Below are 18756 nucleotides of genomic sequence, written 5' to 3'. Positions count from 1 at the left end.
ACCACATGGTTTGGATTGGTCAGTAAAACTCAGCTACAAGGCCAGGGACATGGCTTTGTGGCTTGTTCTGCAGTGAGTCCAAAGCTGGCTCCCTAGGAGCCATGGGTCTGGCTTTGTGCCAGCCTGCAGTGTCCCTTAACATCTGCATTACCGAAGGAGGACAGTGTTGGTGCTGGGCTCCGTGGTGGGTAAGTCTGTTGGTAATAACACACAGAACCAAGAGTCTGGTTACCTTTGTCTCCCTGGAAGCAGGGCCAAGGAGGCTTTAAGATGCCTTTTGTGGGCTGGGCGCGGTGGTTCACGCCTGTAATCCCAACACTTTGGGAGGCCGAGGCGGGCAGATCACAAGGTCAGGAGATCGAGACCATTCTGGCTAACACGGTGAAACCGCGTCTCTACTAAAAAAAAAAATACAAAAAAATTAGCTGGGCGTGGTGGTGGGCGCCTGTAGTCCCAGCTACTCGGGAGACTGAGGCAGGAGAACGGGAGCCCAGGAGGCGGAACTTGCAGGGAGCTGAGATCTCGCCACTGCACTTACAGCCTGGGCAACAGAGCAAGACTCCGTCTCAAAAAAAAAAAAAAAAGATGCCTGTCGTGGCTCCAATCACTGCGGACTTTCCATCTGGACCTTCCTTCCTCTGTTGCTTCCTGATGCTATTTCAGGCTCTGAAAACGTGCATGCTTGACCAGCCCGCAGCCACTCAGAAAGAGCTTGCTGATACTGGGTTTTAATCCTGGATCCCCTAAAGTGTGGGATTCATTCCTGTCTCTGCCCCCTCATTTTTCCCCTCGGTGAAATGGAATGGGGAGAAAGGTCCACGTTGCTGTCCCATCTGGGCTATCTGTGCACTAGGCTGGTTAGGTCGGTTGAGCCCAGCCAGGCTGCTAGAGCTAGACTCGGGTCGACCGGGGCGGGGCGCGGGGGCGGGGGCGGGGGGGTGGGGTGGGGTGGGGTGGGGTTCGTATGCCCTCTGGTGGCTGTTTCTGGAATAGCATCTCACTGACAAGCTGCTGTGGTGTCTGGGCTGGGAGTCCTCGGGCTCCTGTTCTGTCCAGATGTGGGCCCACTCCCTGTGACTTGAGTATCATTGACTCTTGCCTGAGCCAACCACTGTGCCTTTCCTTTTCCCTCCCTCTCTTTCCTGTCCTTTCTTCCACTTCTGTTTTGTTTTTTGCCTCCCTTTCCTATCTTCATCTCCCATCTCCTTTTCCTTCTGAAGTCTTAGGTGCATCAAGACTCACAAGTTCTACACCTCACCTGGCCCATGGGGCTCAGAGCATCCTTCCCACAGTGGCACATCTGGAAATCTTTAAGGATTTCCAGAAAAAGAACTTTATCTTTTCTTCTCCAGTCTTCCCCCACTTCCCCCAGTGGGGGCTTCTTTACCCCCATTTAATTTCTGACAGCTGTGACGCCTCCCGTATTGCCTAGTGCAATCCATGTCAAATTCCTGCTTGTCTTGTGTGGATGAAACACGGAAAGCCGGGATTGCACAGAGCCTGACCCCAGCCTGCATGCCACCCTCTACCCATGTGCCTCTGTCTCCCCAGCCGGTCTCCCTCACCCCTCCAAGCACCCGAGAAGGAGAAAGAGAGCCCCGCGGAGCTGGCTGAGAGGTGCCTTCGGGAGCTGCTGGGCCGGGCTGCCTTTGGCAACATCAAAAACGCCATCAAGCCTGTTCTCATGTGAGTGCCCCCACCCACTGCCTTGGCCAGCCTTCAGCCTGGATGTGTTTCAGGTCCCTGGCATCTCCTGGCTGGCTGGGGGGAAGGGGATATTACAGTTGTGGTGCCGCAGCCAAGTCAATCCCTTCCCTGTGCCTGTGTTCCCTGCATTGTGACAGCAAAAGCTGCCACGGGGTGGCCAAGTGCTGCCAGTAGGAAGGCACCCAACGCTAAGCAAAGGTGCCCAGCTTCACCACACATGTCCACAACTGCAGAGCGCTGTCCTTGGCCTCTCTCTAGCGCTGGACTGGGACTACCCCAAGGCCCTTCAGGCTTTACTTCCTCACCCGGGAACTGCAGGGGCTCTGAGGAGGCATCCCTCTGCCTCCAAGCTAATCTCTTCTCCCTAACACTGCCGGGAGTTTCATAGTTGTTCCCTGATGTTTCCTCCCTCACAGCCATCTGGATAACCATTCTCTTTGGGAACCCAAGGTGTTCGCCATCCGTTGCTTTAAAATCATCATGTACTCAATTCAGGTATGGTGGCTCCCCTGGGCCAGCCAGATCCCAGGACAAAGGCCCCTCTGGGAGCCAGACGGGTGCTAAAATAGAAAGCCAGAAGTCCCCTGTGACTCCTCCGAAGCCCCCGGTTGCCGAAAGCAGTGCTGCTTAAGCTAGCTGTGGAGAAGGACTGGCTGATTCTTTTTCCAGTACATCACAGACCAATACTTTTATAAAATACAATTAAAACAAATAATTTCTAGAAAAATTAAATGAAAAACTCATGCAAAATGCAAGCCTACAGATCACACCCTTGGCTGCTACAGCATTGACAAATTGTTTACTAAACACTGACTCTCCATCCCATCCTTATCTCAGTGTAAACCAGTATTAGACCCATCTTGAATGGGCACCAGCCCAGGGGCCCCACTTTAGGCAGCACTGGACTAAGCCATGTGGCCTCCCGTGGCCCTTGCCGGAAAGATCTGAAGAAATGAAAGGAAGACCCTATTTTAAAATGGTCTTTTGACCCATTTTGAAGTAAAAGGGCCCTGGAAAACTGTCAGCCGAGGCCTCCACTGGGATTTGGCTCTTTGTTGGAGGGAGGAGGGAAGGATCCAGTAAAGGGCACGAGGTATCAGTGCCACCTGCAGTGCCCGGGGCCTTGGAACGTCCCTTTAGTTTACCCCCGCCTTTGGGTGCCAGGAGAGGGCTGCGCGGCCCAGGGACCCCGTGGGGTTGCTGTCCAGGCCCAGCTCATCTTCCTTCCACAGCCGCAGCACTCGCACCTGGTCATCCAGCAGCTCCTGGGCCACCTGGACGCCAACAGCCGCAGCGCCGCGACGGTGCGTGCAGGCATCGTGGAAGTCTTGTCGGAAGCCGCGGTCATCGCTGCCACCGGCTCTGTGGGTAAGGGGCATGGCTAGGGCCTGAGGGCCGGGAACCCCGCGGAGGCTGCCGCCTCTTCTAGAGAGAGGCAAGGAACAACAGGGAGGGGTCGGAGTCCGTTTTCCTCGGGAGAAGTCCGCCGGGAAGTTGGGGGCGCGGAGGAAGCCCAGGCTGGAAGGGGGCGTGGACCTGCCCTGCCTGCGCACGGTGCACGGAGGAGGAGGGTGCCAGCCTTGGATCGTGGGTGTCCCGCCCCCCCGCTCTCAGGGCCCACGGTGCTGGAGATGTTCAACACGCTGCTGAGGCAGCTGCGGCTCAGCATCGACTACGCACTGACCGGGAGCTACGACGGGGCGGTCAGCCTTGGCACCAAGATCATCAAGGAGCACGAGGAGCGCATGTTCCAGGAGGCCGTCATCAAGACCGTAGGTGCGGCGCGGGGCCTGGCAGGGCCGGGGCGGGGCCGAGGCGCGGGGAGGGGAGGAGAGGGACGGGGCGGGGCCCAGGGGCTCAAGACTAAGGCGCAAGGCGGGGCGAGGCCAAGGGGAGGAAAGAGGGACCCTGGAAAGGGGCGAGGCAACAGGGGCGGCCCGGGGATGGGGGTTGGAGAGGGAGGGACTGCATTGGGGCGAAGGGCATCCAACCGGGGCCCGGTAGGATTGTCCAGCACCCATATGCTATTCACGGACCTCAGAGAGAATGAAGTCGGGAAATGAAAAGACTGGCTGGGCAGGGCCTGAGCGACAGCGCAAGCGGTCAGATGAGTGTCTCGGATCTGAAGTCTCAGGTGAACCTTCTTTAGTCCCAGTCCCCATCAGACCTGCCTGATGCTTCCAGGTTAGGGCTTCCAGGAGGGAGAAATGGGGACTAAGAGAAAAGAATGAGGAAGGAGGCCAGCCGTGGAGAAAATGTGTGTGCTCCTGGGAGCGGAGATGATAAAGCGTCTTTCACAGCCTGCCTGCCCTAGCCATGTGAGCTTCCCCTCAGCCTGGAGTAGGCCGGTTAGGAATGCAGAACCATTCTTTTCTCTTAGTTCGTGGGAGGAGGATTTACCCTAGGGCAGCCTGTGAAAGAAGCACCCAGCGAGATCTCGGGCTCCCCCCACCCCGCGCCCTGGTCCCAGGGCCCAGCATTCACCATCCCCACCCCCTAGCCAAGGAGCTAAGACCTTAACCACAGCTTCAGGAACAAGTGAAAAAACGGAGCCTGGAAGAGACCTCCAAAACCACCTGATGCCTCCCCTTCCTGGAGAGGCAGAATCACACCCGGGCTATCCTGAGTTCCTTTCTCTGGTCCTGGATTGACTCCGGAGAGCGGCAGCCCTCGCTCTCTGCAGCTGAAAGGCTGAATCAGGAGGGGCCCTGGAGCCTGTGCCTCACTGGGCACCCTCTCCGCCACCTCCTGCAGGCTCCTTTGCCAGCACGCTGCCCACCTACCAGCGCTCCGAGGTGATCCTCTTCATCATGAGCAAGGTCCCGCGGCCGTCCCTGCACCAGGCGGTGGACACGGGCAGGACGGGGTGAGCCACCAATCTCCCCCAGCCTGGAGTCCTCCTCTCCCCCGGCTGTATTTTCTGACCCCCTCCTTTATCCCTCTTAACTTTCTTGGCTCTGCCTTCTGCTCTCTTTTTACTCCCAAATCCCTCAGCAGCCTTTAGTGGGGCTCTTGGATCCCACAGTTTCTCAGGCTGCCCCACCAATAACCACCTCCCAACGTGGGGGAGCCAGTCATCCCTTCGTCGGCTTCCTGGGTCCGGAAGTCACTGTCGTGGGTAACCCAACACGATAAGCCTCATGGAGAAACGAATCAGGGGTAGAACTAAGCTGGCAGGTGTGTGACCTCCGCCCCATTACCATCCTGGTGAGTGTTTGTGTCTCTGGTCTACAGGGAGAATAGGAACCGTCTGACCCAGATTATGCTGCTAAAATCCCTCCTGCAGGTGAGCCCCATCTATCCCCATTCCTGCTCTTCCTCTGCAGGAGACAGCTCCTTCCAAGGGACCAAGTGAAGGCCTCCGCATACAGTCGTGCACGTTGCATACTGCACAAATACACCCAGTCAGTTGAGTCGGGGCTGAAATCTAGCCTACGTTCCACTCACTAGCCAGGCTGGGCACCCACAGAGCTGGGTCAGCCACAGCAAATGGGGAACCTGTTTCTAATTTTCACAAAGGTTCCTTATTGGCTACTGATAGCGTTGTCACTCAGACATGATCTGTCTTGAGATGGAATCTGTTGGTTCCCGCCCTGGTTCCCTCCAGGTACCCCCTCTTTCCCTTTTCCCCTTAGTTTCCCCTGTTTTGCCAGCACGTGTTCTTGGCACATGTGCCCACCTCAGTCTCCCAGCCTCCATCCTTCTCATCCTGTGTTTTATTTAACTCTTCTTTACATCTTTGCAGCCATCACTGGAGTCTAGATCCATTGCTCTCAAACACCATTCCGATGACAATCTTGTGATAAATATATGATCCCTCAGAGGTTTTGAGCTGTTAGCCTGAGTGAGGTCCTGGAATCTGTATTTGTAACAAGTTCCCCAGGTATTCTGAAGCACAACCCCTGGCCTAAACCCGACATCTCACAACCACCTCTCCCCACCTATCAGAAACTCAGCTACAACAGTAATTGTCTAGAAATGCTGTTCTCTACCAGGTGCCTCTTATTTCAGAGTAGGTCTCAGTTTATTTATTTTTATTTTTTATTTTTTTTTGAGACGGAGTTTTGCTCTTGTTGCTCAGGCTGGAGTGCAGTGGTGCGATCTTGGCTCACTGCAACCTTCCCCTGCCAGGTTCAAGTGATTCTTGAGTAGCTGGGATTACAGGCGTGTGCCACCACCACGCCTAGTTAATTTTTTTGTATTTTTAGTAGAGATGGTTTCACCATGTTGGCCAGGCTGGTCTTGAACTCCTGACCTCAAGTGATCCGCCTGCCTCGGCCTCCCAAAGCGTTGGGATTACAGGCATGAGCCACTGTGCCCAGCCTCAGTTTATAATTGATGTACAACCAGATTTCAAACTTCTCAGACTGAAGTTGGGAGGTCCCCAGTCCCCTCTCCCTCCCTAGACCTCCTGTCTCATCTCTCAGTCTCTGTCTCTGTTCTGGCCATGCCAGTCTAAACAGAACTCCCCCCACCCTGCCACCACCTCACACCTTCCCTTCCCTCCCCTCCAGTCCACACTCTTCATGGCACTAGAGTTTTATAAACCCTTTGTGCTCCAACACTGCCCTCATCTAGTTGTCACCTTGGTCTCCATATTCCTGCCATTTCTTTGCTGAGTTTATCCTCATTAATTTGTACCCAGCATTTTCTTAAGATAACAGTTTGGGGTACATCCTCAGGGACCTTCTGAATCATCAAAGGCATTGTTTTACAATATGGATTTAACAGTAAAGGTGCTTTGCTGCATTTGAATGCTTTGACAACAGCATATATGGCATGTCTATTTATGCCAAACTGGCTTTAGTCACAAAGCGCCATTATTGCCAGGCTAACAGACATGTTACCAAATGCTCCCTATGTGCACTATTTGGTAGTTGCCGTGTGTGTGAGTTCTGATCCTTCAGCCCAGCTGTGAGTTCTTCCACTGTCTCGTTCTTTGTGATGGTCATACTCCTAATGAGACATTGTGTTCCTGGTGGCTGTTGATCAGTTGTGCCCTAACTGGCTGGAATGTTAGGTTCAGAGATTGCCTGGCTCCTGCTTCGCTCCAGGGCTCATCCCTTGCTTGCTTTTTAACACCCGAATGTCCCTGCATGCTATCCCCATCCATTCACAGTCTACTGAGCTCGGTGTCATCTAGGTGGATGTTGGAGTGTTCAAAGAGTTGCCTGGGCTGCAGGGTAGAGGAGGCTGGATTGAGCGATGTTTACAGAGGATGTGTACATCAGACCTGACTTCCGCTGGCTGCTCCTCCATCTCCTCCTGCACCTGAGAGGGACAGCGTTCCTAGGCATAGCTGTCCGTACCTCCCCTGCAGGTATCCACAGGTTTCCAGTGCAACAACATGATGTCAGCCCTGCCCAGCAACTTCCTGGACCGCCTTCTCTCCACCGCCCTCATGGAGGATGCAGAAATTCGACTCTTTGTTCTAGAGATTCTCATCAGTTTCATTGATCGTCATGGCAACCGCCGCAAGTTCTCTACCATCAGGTGAACTTGGGGTGTCTCCTCCAGGCGATGCAAGATGGGGAGAGGACTCTCCATTAGGTCCTATCCTTTGGTCCTGTCCTCACACCCAGGTGGGAGGACAATTCAGATACTCAGTGAGACTCACCAGAAAGTTGATCACCAACATTGACCCTGGGGTCCTGCAAGAGGAGGAGAGACTAAAGGGCACTTGTGTCTGGGAGAGGAGGAGGGTGAACTGAAGATTTGGAAGATAGAGAGTAGGCATTAAAGGGAGTTGCAAGTGTGAGAAGGAAGGGGATGCAGGTTATCAGTTGAGACTGAAGGGATTTGGGGGGAATAAAAGGAGGAAGAAAATAATCAGGATGAAGATTTAAGAGAAAGGGGGTCGGGGCGGTGGCTCGCGCCTGTAATCTCAGCACTTTGAGAGGCCAAGGCGGGATGATCACTTGAGTCCAAGAGTTCAAGACCAGCCAGGGCAACATAGTGAGACCCCCATCTCTACAAGAAAATTTAAAAATTAGCCGAGTGTGGTGGCTCACACCTGTGGTCCCAGCTCTGTGGGAGGCTGAGTTGGGAGGATTGGTTGAGCCCTGGAGGTTAAGGCTGCAGAGAGCTGTGATTATGGAACAACTGCACTCCAGCCTAGGTGACAGAGTAAGACCCTGTCTCAAAAAGGGAAAAAAAGAGAGAGAGAGATAAAGGGACAAATTCTTGAGAACTTGGGAGAAAAAGGTAATTGGGCTGAAAACCAGGGCCAGGGGAGCACTGGAGGCTTTGTACCAACTAACAATGTTGGGGATAAAGCCCAGTGACCCCATGTGAGCTCAGGCAGGCCTCTTACAAGGGCTAAGGAGGCCCTTTGCATCCCTTCCCAGTACCCTCAGTGACATCTCTGTCCTGAAGCTGAAAGTGGACAAGTGCTCTCGACAGGACACCGTCTTCATGAAGAAGGTAAGCAAGCATGACCTCCAGGCACAGTGAAGGGCGGGCGCGGTGGCTCAGGCCTGTAATCCCAGCACTTTGGGAGGCTGAGGTGGGCGGATAGATCACTTGAGGTGGGGAGCTCGAGACCAGCCTGACCAACATGGTAAAATCCCATCGTTACTAAAACTACAAAAATTAGCCAGGCATGGTGGTGGGCACCTGCAATCCCAGCTACTCGGGAGGCTTAGGCAGGAGAATCGCTGGAACCCAGGAGGTGGAGGTTGCAGTGAACCGAGATTGCACCAATGTACTCCAGCCTGGGTGACAGAGCAAAAGTCACTGCTGACCACTGACTGCCCTTGGAGCCTGCCTCCTCCCTCTGTAGCTATGTCTCCTCCTTCTGTAGCTCTGTCTCCTCTCTCTGTAGCTACGTCTCCTCCCTCTGTGGCTATGCATTAAGCCGACCTCTCTGAAGAGTCAAGCCCAGAGTGATGAGCCAGTTCAGGGCCAGTGACTGTGTTCTGCTCCTACACCTGGATTTGGGCAGCAGCTTCTGGTGCTGGTTTCACTGAGCCCATCCTTCCCTATGCGAGCCTTCCTGTGTGTGTCTGCTTCTGCCAGAACCCGCTTTAAAGGCATCCCCTCCCCGAGGGAGGAGGGGACACACACAGCCATCCAGCCCCCCTTCAGATTGGTCTTCCTCCCTGTTCTCCTTGCTCCTCCTGTCCCCACCCCTCCGACCCTGGCCTTCTCCTGCCCGCTTCTGTCCCCAGCACTCCCAGCAGCTCTACAGACACATCTACCTGAGCTGCAAGGAGGAAACAAACGTGCAGAAACACTACGAGGCGCTCTATGGCTTGCTGGCCCTCATCAGCATCGAGCTGGCTAACGAGGAGGTGGTGGTGGACCTCATCCGTCTGGTGCTGGCTGTTCAGGTGGGGCCTGGTGTGCGCAGGGCATGGGGCTTGGGATCAGGGGAGGGACCTGTTTTGGGCAAGCCCTGATAAGAGTATTGAGTAGTAACTGCTTAACACTGTTTTAGAGCCCAGGAATATTGCACTTGTGGTTGGCCACTCCTCCCTGAAGACCCCAAACCATGGTCCTGTTTGGGGAATCCCAAAGAATGCTTTATTCATGGCCTTGGCCCATGCTTAAGCTAAAGAAGACCCAGGGAACCGGGTCATTCAGAAACATCCCTTAGCTACTATATGTCAAGTCTCTCGCAGAGTCTGAGTGAGACTCAAGGGATTCTTAAGAGGATGCTCATAAGCCCTGAGTGATCCCAGACAAACTCATTTGTCTAAAGATTCTCTGGTTCCCTTGGCTGGGCGTGGTGGCTCATGCCTGTAATCCCAGCACTTTGGGAGGCCGAGGTGGGTGGACCACTTGAGGTCAGGAGTTCAAGACCAGCCTGGCCAACATGGTGAAACCCCGTCTCCACTAAAAATACAAAAATTAGCCGGACGTGGTGATGCATGCCTGTAGTCCCAGCTACTTGGGAGACTGAGGCAGGAGATTCACTTGAACCAAGGAGGCAGAGGTTGCAGTGAGTAGAGATCTCACCACTGCATGCCAGCCTGGGCAACAGAGCAAGACTCCATCTAAAAATTTAAAAAATTAAAAATTAAAAAAAGATTCTCTAGTTCCCGAATGGAGCTGTGCTTCAGAATTGCTTTGAGCACTTGTTTAAAGTTTATATTTCCTGGGAAGGTAAGTCAGAGTCTGGAAGCCTGGGGACCTGTCTACCAAGTCTCCTTTGTGATGCGTAGGCAGCCAGTGTGGCACTGGACAGGGCTTGAGACTTTCATGGTCTTCCTGGGTGCATGTGTACACCCAAGGCTACTGGGAGTCAGGGTGGGTCCTTTGGACCTCAAAGGCTGGGTCTCCAGGGTCCTGAAGCCAGGCGGGCATCATATTCCCGAATCAGGGCAAGCCTGGGAATTCAGTGACAGTCTCAGACCACCTGTCTGATGGTGCTAAATCCTGCAGGGCCAGCCTAGATGCTACAATTTTTAAATTCTGCTTACCCTCAAGAACTAGAACTTGGGGTTCCTTTATATCCCAATCCCCTGATAACTCCCACAGCTAATTTAGCTTAACATATGAACCCAGTTTAGCAAGCCAATCCAGTCCTCTTAAGAATCCACTATAGTGAAGGAGACAGTGCCCTGGCAGTGGGATTAATGATGAGGGTTTGGGCAGTGAAGGTCGCCACAGCTGGAACTGCAGAGTGGGGAGTTGAGGTCGTTGCCTCTCTAGTCTGTGAGTACTCAAGAGCCTCCCAGTTCATGGACTGTCTAGGGACCCCTCCCTTCAGCTTTAATGAAGGTGACTTTTTTTTCCCAGGAAGTTTTGGGTCAAATGCTGAGAAAGACTTAGTCTAGGAAAGCAAGCATTTCTAAAGAAGATTGGGAAGAGGTCGGGTGGAGCATTGGCACCCAGTGTAGTTTGTCGGTGAAAAACTCCAGAGGCCTTGTCTGTGTTACCGCAGGACGTGGCCCAGGTCAATGAGGAAAACTTGCCTGTCTACAACCGCTGTGCCCTCTACGCTCTGGGCGCAGCCTACCTGAACCTCATCAGTCAGCTCACAACAGTGCCTGCCTTCTGCCAGCACATCCATGAGGTTGGTGTCCTCAAGACCAAGAGCTCAGGGGGCCCTCAACTTGGGGTTTCCTGGGAACAGCTTTTCCTTAATTGCATTAGTCTTGTGCCTGCACTTAGGCAGTGAAGACAAGGTTGAAGTAAGAGCCACTAATGGTGAGAAGTTACTCACGGCATCTTTCCCTCCTGTATGACTTGACAGAGCAGGGTGGGGTTAGGCACAGGGGTTGGGGGGGGTCTTCCATACCTGTTTCTAATACTGTATGCCCTGTCCACTTCTTGCCCCTCTGTCTTTCCCCTACTCATGGGAGCACACCCACACACATGCCTCAGATCATGCAGACTACAGCTATGAAATACCGCAAAGGTGGCCTGAATAGAATGGTGAATGAACATCTGTTCACGCCCACTCAGATGAAGTGAACAGTTATGAAAATTTCTCCCCATTTGCTTCATCTATCTCCTTTTCTTTTCCTTTGCTGAACAAATTTGAATACCTTAAAACAAATATTTTAAAACAAATCCCAGTTACCTGTCCTTTCACTCTACGTATATCCTTCTGCATGCCTGAAACAGCATGAACACCTCCCTACATGACTGCCATGCTCTTAACACAGCTCATTAAGTGATCAGTAATTCCTTGGTGTTATCTGACACCCATTCTATAGTCAAATGTGTTCGCAGTTGTTGCATAAAGATCTTTTAAAACACAGAAGTGTTTAGAGGTTAAATGATACCAACATGTAGGATTAACTTTAAAATACATTAGCAAGCCAGGCGCAGTGGCTCAAGCCTGTAATCCCAGCACTTTGGGAGGCCGAGTCTGGTGGATCACTTGAGATCAGGAGTTCGAGACCAGCCTGGGCAACATGGTGAAACCCCGTCTCTACTAAAAATACAAAAATTAGCTGGGCGTGGTGGCACACACCTGTAATCCCAGCTACTCGGGAAGCCAAGGCAGGAGAATCGCTTGAACCTGGGAGATGGGGGTTGCAGTAGCCAAGACTGCACCACTGCACCCCAGCCTGGGTGACAGAGCGAGACTCTGTCTCAAAAATAAAATAAAATATATTAGCAAAACAAAATAAAACAAAACAAGAAAATTTAGGTCTTAACTAGCCTGGTTTGGCTGAGAGTCACAGGGGAGGGTGCCGTTACTATGACAGAGACCACCCAAAGGGAAGCAAGAGTCCCAGCTTCTGGGCTGATAAGGGAGTATAAGAAAGGCAATGCCCAGACATCCTCCGCCTGACAATTGTGGGACCTTCACCTCCTCACCCCCCACACACACCTGTATGCTGACCATCCCTCCACTTCTCACCACCTTAGTAACTTTCACTTTTCTTTTCAAAAATTTGCCAAGAATACTGAGTAAAGCTCAAGATGTCACTGTCCATCAGGGTGTTTTGCAATGCACTTGGGTACTGCAGTACCCAGGTTTGGGACAAGATGTGAACTACATTCCTTTGTACCTGTTTAAATAAAAAACACAGGAATGAAGCCAGGTGCAGTGGCTCAGCCTTAATTCCAGCACTTTGGGAGGCCAAGGCAGGCGGATCACTTGGGGTCAGGAGTTTGAGATCAGCCTGGCCAACATGGTGAAACCTCGTCTCTACTAAAAGTATAAAAACTTGCCAGGCGTGGTGGCATGCACCTGCAGTCTCAGTTACTTGGGAGGCTGAGGCAGGAGAATTGCTTGAAACTGGGAGGTGGAGACTGCTGTGAGCCAAGATTGTGCCATTGCACTCTAGCCTGGACAAGAGAGCGAGACTCCGTCTCAAAAAAACAAACAAACAAACAAAAAAAAAGCATAGGAATGAGGCACTGGAGCCAGCAGCTGCAGTCTCTTAAGAGTTAAGTTCCCTGCATTGGAGGACACTTAGTGCACATGTATCATTGATGGCCATGGCCTGAGCAGCCAGCTTGAGCTTCTCCGGCTGCCCTGAGGGTCCCTGTTGATGCGAGTTTCCACTGGAGAAGCTCAGCTGAGGACACTGTGCTGAGGAGGCTGTGGGAGGGAGGAAGCGCCGAGCCGGGCATGGGAGCTCTTTCGTTGCCTGTGAGCTCCCTCTCCCTGCTGAACCAGCTCTTATCATCTGATTCCTCCCAACCGCCAGGTGATAGAGACCAGGAAGAAAGAGGCTCCATACATGCTCCCCGAGGATGTGTTTGTGGAGAGACCCAGGTGAGGAGAGGACAGGGGACGTGGTCAGGGATTACCTGGGCAGCTGAGTAAGCAGGTGGGTGGTCTGAGGTCAGGCGGGGTCAATGCCAGGAGGCTCAGGCTTCTGTGGACTCAAGGGCAGAAGGTGGGCTCTGCCTGTGGTCCAGGAGTCCTGGGTAAAGTTCAATCCCATCACATTACTGCAGTCCATGCCTTGAGCATGCAATGCTGAGCTATGTTTGCAGGTGAGACAGCCTCCGGGGGCTTTGGCCAAGCCCATGCTAAATGCACCCTGGAGGAGTCATTCCTAACAAGATGTTACTGTCAATCCAAGTGATGTTTTTGGACCATAGTGGGTGCTGTGGGCCAGTGTCATTTCAACATCAGAGGAACTCAAGGGAAAGATGTTTTGCAAAACCAAAATGTCTAACAGTAGGGGATGGCTTTATAAATTATGGCCCATCCATACAGTAGACAATCATGACAATGTTTTGGAAGAATATTTAATGTAAAATACCCACTACACAATAGGTCAATAAAATAGATCACAGAACAGCCAGTGGGGAAGGGGATATCTATGTGTTTATTTAAAAATACGGGACTAAGCTGGGTGTGGTGGCTCATGCCTGCAGGCCCAGCGACTCAGAATACTGAGCAGGAGGATCTCTTGAGCCCATGGGTTCGAGACAACCATGGGCTGCAAAGCAAGAACCCATCTCTACAAAAAATGTTTAAAAAATTTGTCCGGGCTGGGCACAGTGGCTCACGCCTGTAATCCCAGCACCTTGGGAGGCTGAGGTGGGCAGATCACTTGAGGTCAGAAGTTCAAGACCATCCTGGCCAACATGGTGAAACCCCATCTCTACTAAAAATACAAAAATTAGCCAGGTATGGTGGCACACACCTGTAATCCCAAGCTACTCTACTCGGGAGGCTGAGGCAGGAGAATCTGCTTGAATCTGGGAGGCAAAGGTTGCAGTGAGCCAAGATCATGCCACTGCACTCCAGCCTGGGCGACAGAGCAAGACTCTGTCTAAAAAAAAAAAAAAAAAAAAAAAAAAAAAAATTAGGCTGGTCACAGTGGCTTATGCCTGTGTAATCCCAGCACTAGCACTCTGGGAGGTTGAGGCGGGCGGATCACTTGAGATCAGGAGTTGGAGACTAGCCTGGCCAACACAGTAAAACCCTGTCTCTACTAAAAATACAAAAATTAGCCAGGTGTGGTGGCGTGTGCCTGTAATCCCAGCTACTTGGGAGGCTGAGGCAGGAGAATCCCTTGAACCTGGGAGGCGGAGGTTGCAGTGAGCTGAGATCATGCCACTGCACTCCAGCCTGGGCAACAGGGAGAGACTTGCTCTAAGAAATAATAATAATAGATAAATAAATAAATAAAATTAGCCAAGTGTGGTGGAGCATACCTGTTGGGAGGCTGAGCAGGAAGATCACTTTAGCCTGGCAGGTCAAGGCTGTAGTGTGCTATGATGGTGCCTGTGAACAGCCACTGCACTCCAGACTGGGCAACACAGTGAGGACCCTGTCTTTAAAAAAAAAAAAAAAAAGGCTGGGCACTGCGGCTCACACCTGTAATCCCAGCACTTTGGGAGGCCAAGGCAGATGGATCACGAAGTCAGGAGATCAACACCATTCTGACTAACACGGTGAAACCCCGTCTCTACTAAAAATACAAAAAATTAGCCGGGCGTGATGGCAGGCGCCTGTAGTCCCAGCTACTCGGGACGCTGAGGTAGGAGAATGGTGTGAACCCGGGAGGCGGAGCTTGCAGTGAGCATAGATGGTGCCACTGCACTCCAGCCTGGGCGACAGAGCGAGACTCCATCTCAAAGAAAAAAAAAAGTGACGGAAGGATGTGATTGTTGTACATAAGAATATATTATAACATGTGAATAGTGGTTATCTCTGGAAATGGGACTGGGGGTGACTCTTTTCCTTTTGCTTCTCTGTCATCTTGCATAGTGAAGATGTTGCTTTTATAATAAGAAAAGTTGACCCGGCATGGTGGCTCACGCCTGTAATCCCAGCATTTTGGGAGGCTGAGGCGGGTGGATCACCTGAGGTCAGGAGTTCAAGACCAGCCTGGCCAACATGTTGAAACTCCGTCTCTACTCAAAATACAAAAAATCAGCTGGGCGTGGTGGCAGGCACCTTTAATCCCAGCTACTTGGGAGGCTGAGGCAGGAGAATCGCTTGAACCTGGAAGGTGGAGGTTGCAATGAGCCGAGATCACACCACCACACTCCAGCCTGGGTGACAAGAGCAAAACCCTGTCTTAAAAAAAAAAAAAAAATTATTCAGAAGTCATTCTAGATACCGCAGTTCTAACGAGCTTTCTCCCTCCTTCGTCTTCCAGGCTGTCTCAGAATCTTGATGGGGTGGTGATTGAGCTCCTCTTCCGCCAGAGCAAGATCAGTGAAGTCCTGGGAGGCAGTGGCTACAATTCGGACCGGCTCTGCCTGCCCTACATCCCTCAGCTGACAGGTATGAGTTCTGTGCAGGGATGCCTGGGCTTGCCTCTGTCTTTCCTTGGCCAGGTAAGGGCCTGAGCGTAAGGGACTTATGGCCGTTTGATTGCCTGTGAGGCACCTTGGATGTCGTCAGAGCTGAAAGACACAGTGGAAATTTATGGTGAGGTCCTCTTGATTGCCCCACCTCTCCTCCTCAGGGCAAGGTCCTTGAAAGTACCTGGCCCATGAGATGGCCTGGCCTGAGGATGGTAGAGGTTCCATTGTGCTGGAAAGAACATATATGGCTACGGAACCAGAGTCCCAGTTCAAGACCCCTGTGCAACTTACCGCCTGAAAGATCTTAGACAAGTCCTTTGCATCCCTGAACTTCAGTTTCCTTGACTGTAAAACAGGAGTGTTAACAATAGCTGCCTGCTGGGTGCAGTGGTTCACACCTGTAATCCCAGCACTTTGGGAGGCCGAGGTGGATGGATTGCCTAAGCTCAAGGGTTCAAGACCAGCCTGGGCAACACGGTGAAACCCCGTCTCTACTAAAAATACAAAGAATTAGCTGCATGTGGTGGCATGTGCCTGTAGTCCCAGCTACTCTGGAGGCTGAAACAGGAGAATTGCTTGAACCCGGGAGGCGGAGATTGCAATGAGCCAAGATTGCGCCATTGCACTCCAGCCTGGGCGACAGAGCGAGACTCTGTCTCAAAAAAAAAAAAAAAAAAAAAAGGCTGGGCGCAGTGGCTTACGCCTGTAATCCCAGCACTTTGGGAGGCCGAGACGGGCAGATCACAAGGTCAGGAGATTGAGACCATCCTGGCTAACACGTGAAACCCCGTCTCTACTAAAAATACAAAAAATTAGCTGGGCGCGGTAGCGGGTGCCTGTAGTCCCAGCTACTTGGGAGGCTGAGGCAGGAGAATGGCGTGAACCCGGGAGGCGGAGCTTGCAGTGAGCTGAGATCGTGCCACTGCACTCCAGCCTGGGCGATAGAGTAAGACTCCTTCTCAAAAAAAAAACAACAACAATAGCTGCCTTAGAGGGCTGGCACGATAAGGTACCTGTATTAATGCAAATGCGCTTAGTAAATGTTTCATGAAGAGCTACTGGTGCTCTTAGCAGATGATGCTTACACATAAGGTGAGATATGTATTCTGGTCATAAGCACCTTCTTTGTGTTCTCATTGACGATTTCAAAATTTTATCCCCAAAGAGCAAAACTGACCACTCTAAGATGGACAGAGAAGGCCCACAGCAATTGGAAGCTTCTGTAAACTCCACGTGTAGCCTGAGTGTGCACTGAGGCTTAGAGGACTGTGGACCAAGTGGAGGCAGAGGGGTTGGGAGGTGGGACTAGCAGCTCAGTCCTGGATCTCCGAGGCCTGGGAACTAAAGCCTCCGGGCTGCTTCTTCCCCAGATGAGGATCGCTTATCTAAGAGGAGGAGCATTGGGGAGACCATCTCCCTGCAGGTGGAGGTGGAATCGAGGAACAGCCCGGAGAAGGAGGAGGTGAGTGTCCGCGCCACCGTCCTGGGGCAGCCCCACCTCCTGTAGATTGGACGCTGGACTCCAGGCTCCCCTGCCCACACAGTGAGCTTAAGGCTGCATGGAAAGCAAGCTTCTCGGGTAATTCCACACTTGTACTGACTCTCCCCACGTATGCGTCATAGATACTTCCCTTTGGAAAAATTGTTAGGGTCCTCCCTGCTCCCATGAGGATATCATAAAACTCACTCTTGAAAGGCCTGGCTGGGGATGGTGGCTCACACCTGTGATCCCAACATTTTGGAGGCTGAGGCAGGAGGATTGCTTGAGCCCAGGAGTTTGAGATGATCTGGGGCAACGTAAGGAGACCCCATCTCTACAAAAAATAATTGAAAAATCAGCCAGGCATGGTGATGTGCACCTGTGGTCCCAGGTACTCAGGATGCTGAGGTGGGAGAATCACCTGAGCCTGGGAGATCGAGGCTGCTATAAGCCATGATGGCACCACGGCACTTCAGCCTAGGTGACAGAGTGAGACCTTGTCTCAAAAAATTAAAAAGAAAGGCATGCTGGTCATCATTCCCCACTCACAGGGGGACTGATATGCTCTGGGTTAGAAACTAGAAGACTTAACTGGAGAGATAAGGGTGAGAACAGCTTTCATAGTGTTGCTTCCGTATGTATCAATAAAGAATCTTTTTTAAAATTTAGACTATTTTTAAAGCAATTTTAGGTTACAGCAAAATCGAGAGGAAGGTACAGAGATTGCCATTTGCCACCTCCCCTCCCCCGACACATGCACAGCCTCCCCTCCTATCCACATCCCCAGCAGAGTGGTGCATTTCTTACAATTCAACCTGTCTTAACACAACATTATCATCTGAAGTCCATCGTTTACATTGGGGTTCACCCTCAGCGTTGTACATGCTGTGGGTTTGGACAAATGCATAATGACATGCATCCCCCACTAGAGTACCATACAGAGTCATTTCCTGCCCTAAAACCGCCTGTGCTCCACCTCTTCATCTCTGCCCTAACCACTGACAGCCAAGATTTTTTTTTAATTTAATTTAATTTTTTTTTTTTTGAGACGGAGTCTCGCTCTGTCGCCCAGGCTGGAGGCCAGTGGCACGATCTCGGCTCACTGCAAGCTCTGCCTCCTGGGTTCATGCTATTCTCCTGCCTCAGCCTCTCCAAGTAGCTGAGACTACAGGGGCCCACCACGCCTGGCTAATTTTTATATTTTTAGTAGAGACGGGGTTTCACCGTGTTAGCCAGGATGGTCTCTATCTCCTTACCTTGTGATCCACCCGCCTCGGCCTCCCAAAGTGCTGGGATTACAGACATGAGCCACCGCGCCTGGCCCCAAGATTCTTTTTTTAAGAGAAAGCTGCCACAGTGCCTTAAAGACCTCGCTTCCTTCTCTCCTCTCTTGAGGACTGTAAATATCAAACTTCTGTTCAAATTAACATGTGATATCTCCCCTGCCATTATCTTATTTCTTCTGTCTCAGTGAATGAAGCAGATGTACCCGTGAGTAGGGAAGAATAAGGAATCATAGTGGAAATACAAAACTTATTCTCCCAAATGAGAAAGAAATGGAGGTGGAGTGCAGAGAGGAGGAGGAAGGAGACATGAGGGAACTGAAGCCACAGATACAGTACGCCTTTTTTTTTTTTTTTTTTTTTAGACAGGGACTTGCTCTGTTACCTTGGCTGGAGTGCAGTGGCTTGATCTCAGTTCACTGCATCCTCCACCTCCTCAAGCGATCCTCCCACCTCAACCTCCCAAGTAGCTGGGACTATAGGCATGCACCACCATGCCCAGCTAATTTTTGTATTTTTTGTAGAGATGGGGTTTTGCCATGTTGCCCAGGCTGGTCTCAAACCCCTGGGCTCAAGTGAGCCACCCACCTCGGGCCCCTCAAAGTG

The 18756-nt window shown here is 51.8% G+C and overlaps 1 protein-coding gene across 2 annotated transcripts in view; it reads left to right on the top strand.

Annotated features, from left to right (window-relative positions):
• The window catches only part of EFR3B (EFR3 homolog B), a 119069-nt gene that overhangs the window by 87506 nt on the left and 12807 nt on the right, over positions 1 to 18756 (top strand). For both annotated transcript variants that reach the window (XM_054475691.1, XM_063648886.1), the window contains 13 exons: positions 1552 to 1686; positions 2124 to 2202; positions 2940 to 3075; positions 3322 to 3483; positions 4462 to 4573; positions 4942 to 4993; positions 7028 to 7200; positions 8055 to 8130; positions 8877 to 9038; positions 10595 to 10726; positions 12822 to 12889; positions 15237 to 15364; positions 16758 to 16849. In XM_054475691.1, coding sequence (XP_054331666.1) covers positions 1552 to 1686; positions 2124 to 2202; positions 2940 to 3075; positions 3322 to 3483; positions 4462 to 4573; positions 4942 to 4993; positions 7028 to 7200; positions 8055 to 8130; positions 8877 to 9038; positions 10595 to 10726; positions 12822 to 12889; positions 15237 to 15364; positions 16758 to 16849 — 1507 coding nt within the window. The remainder of the gene's footprint in view (positions 1 to 1551; positions 1687 to 2123; positions 2203 to 2939; positions 3076 to 3321; positions 3484 to 4461; positions 4574 to 4941; positions 4994 to 7027; positions 7201 to 8054; positions 8131 to 8876; positions 9039 to 10594; positions 10727 to 12821; positions 12890 to 15236; positions 15365 to 16757; positions 16850 to 18756) is intronic.

Source organism: Pongo pygmaeus, chromosome 12, assembly GCF_028885625.2.
Source record: "Pongo pygmaeus isolate AG05252 chromosome 12, NHGRI_mPonPyg2-v2.0_pri, whole genome shotgun sequence".
In the NCBI taxonomy this organism is placed as follows: domain Eukaryota; kingdom Metazoa; phylum Chordata; class Mammalia; order Primates; family Hominidae; genus Pongo; species Pongo pygmaeus.
Note: the sequence above shows the minus strand (reverse complement) of the source record. Positions and strands in the feature narration are given on the sequence as shown.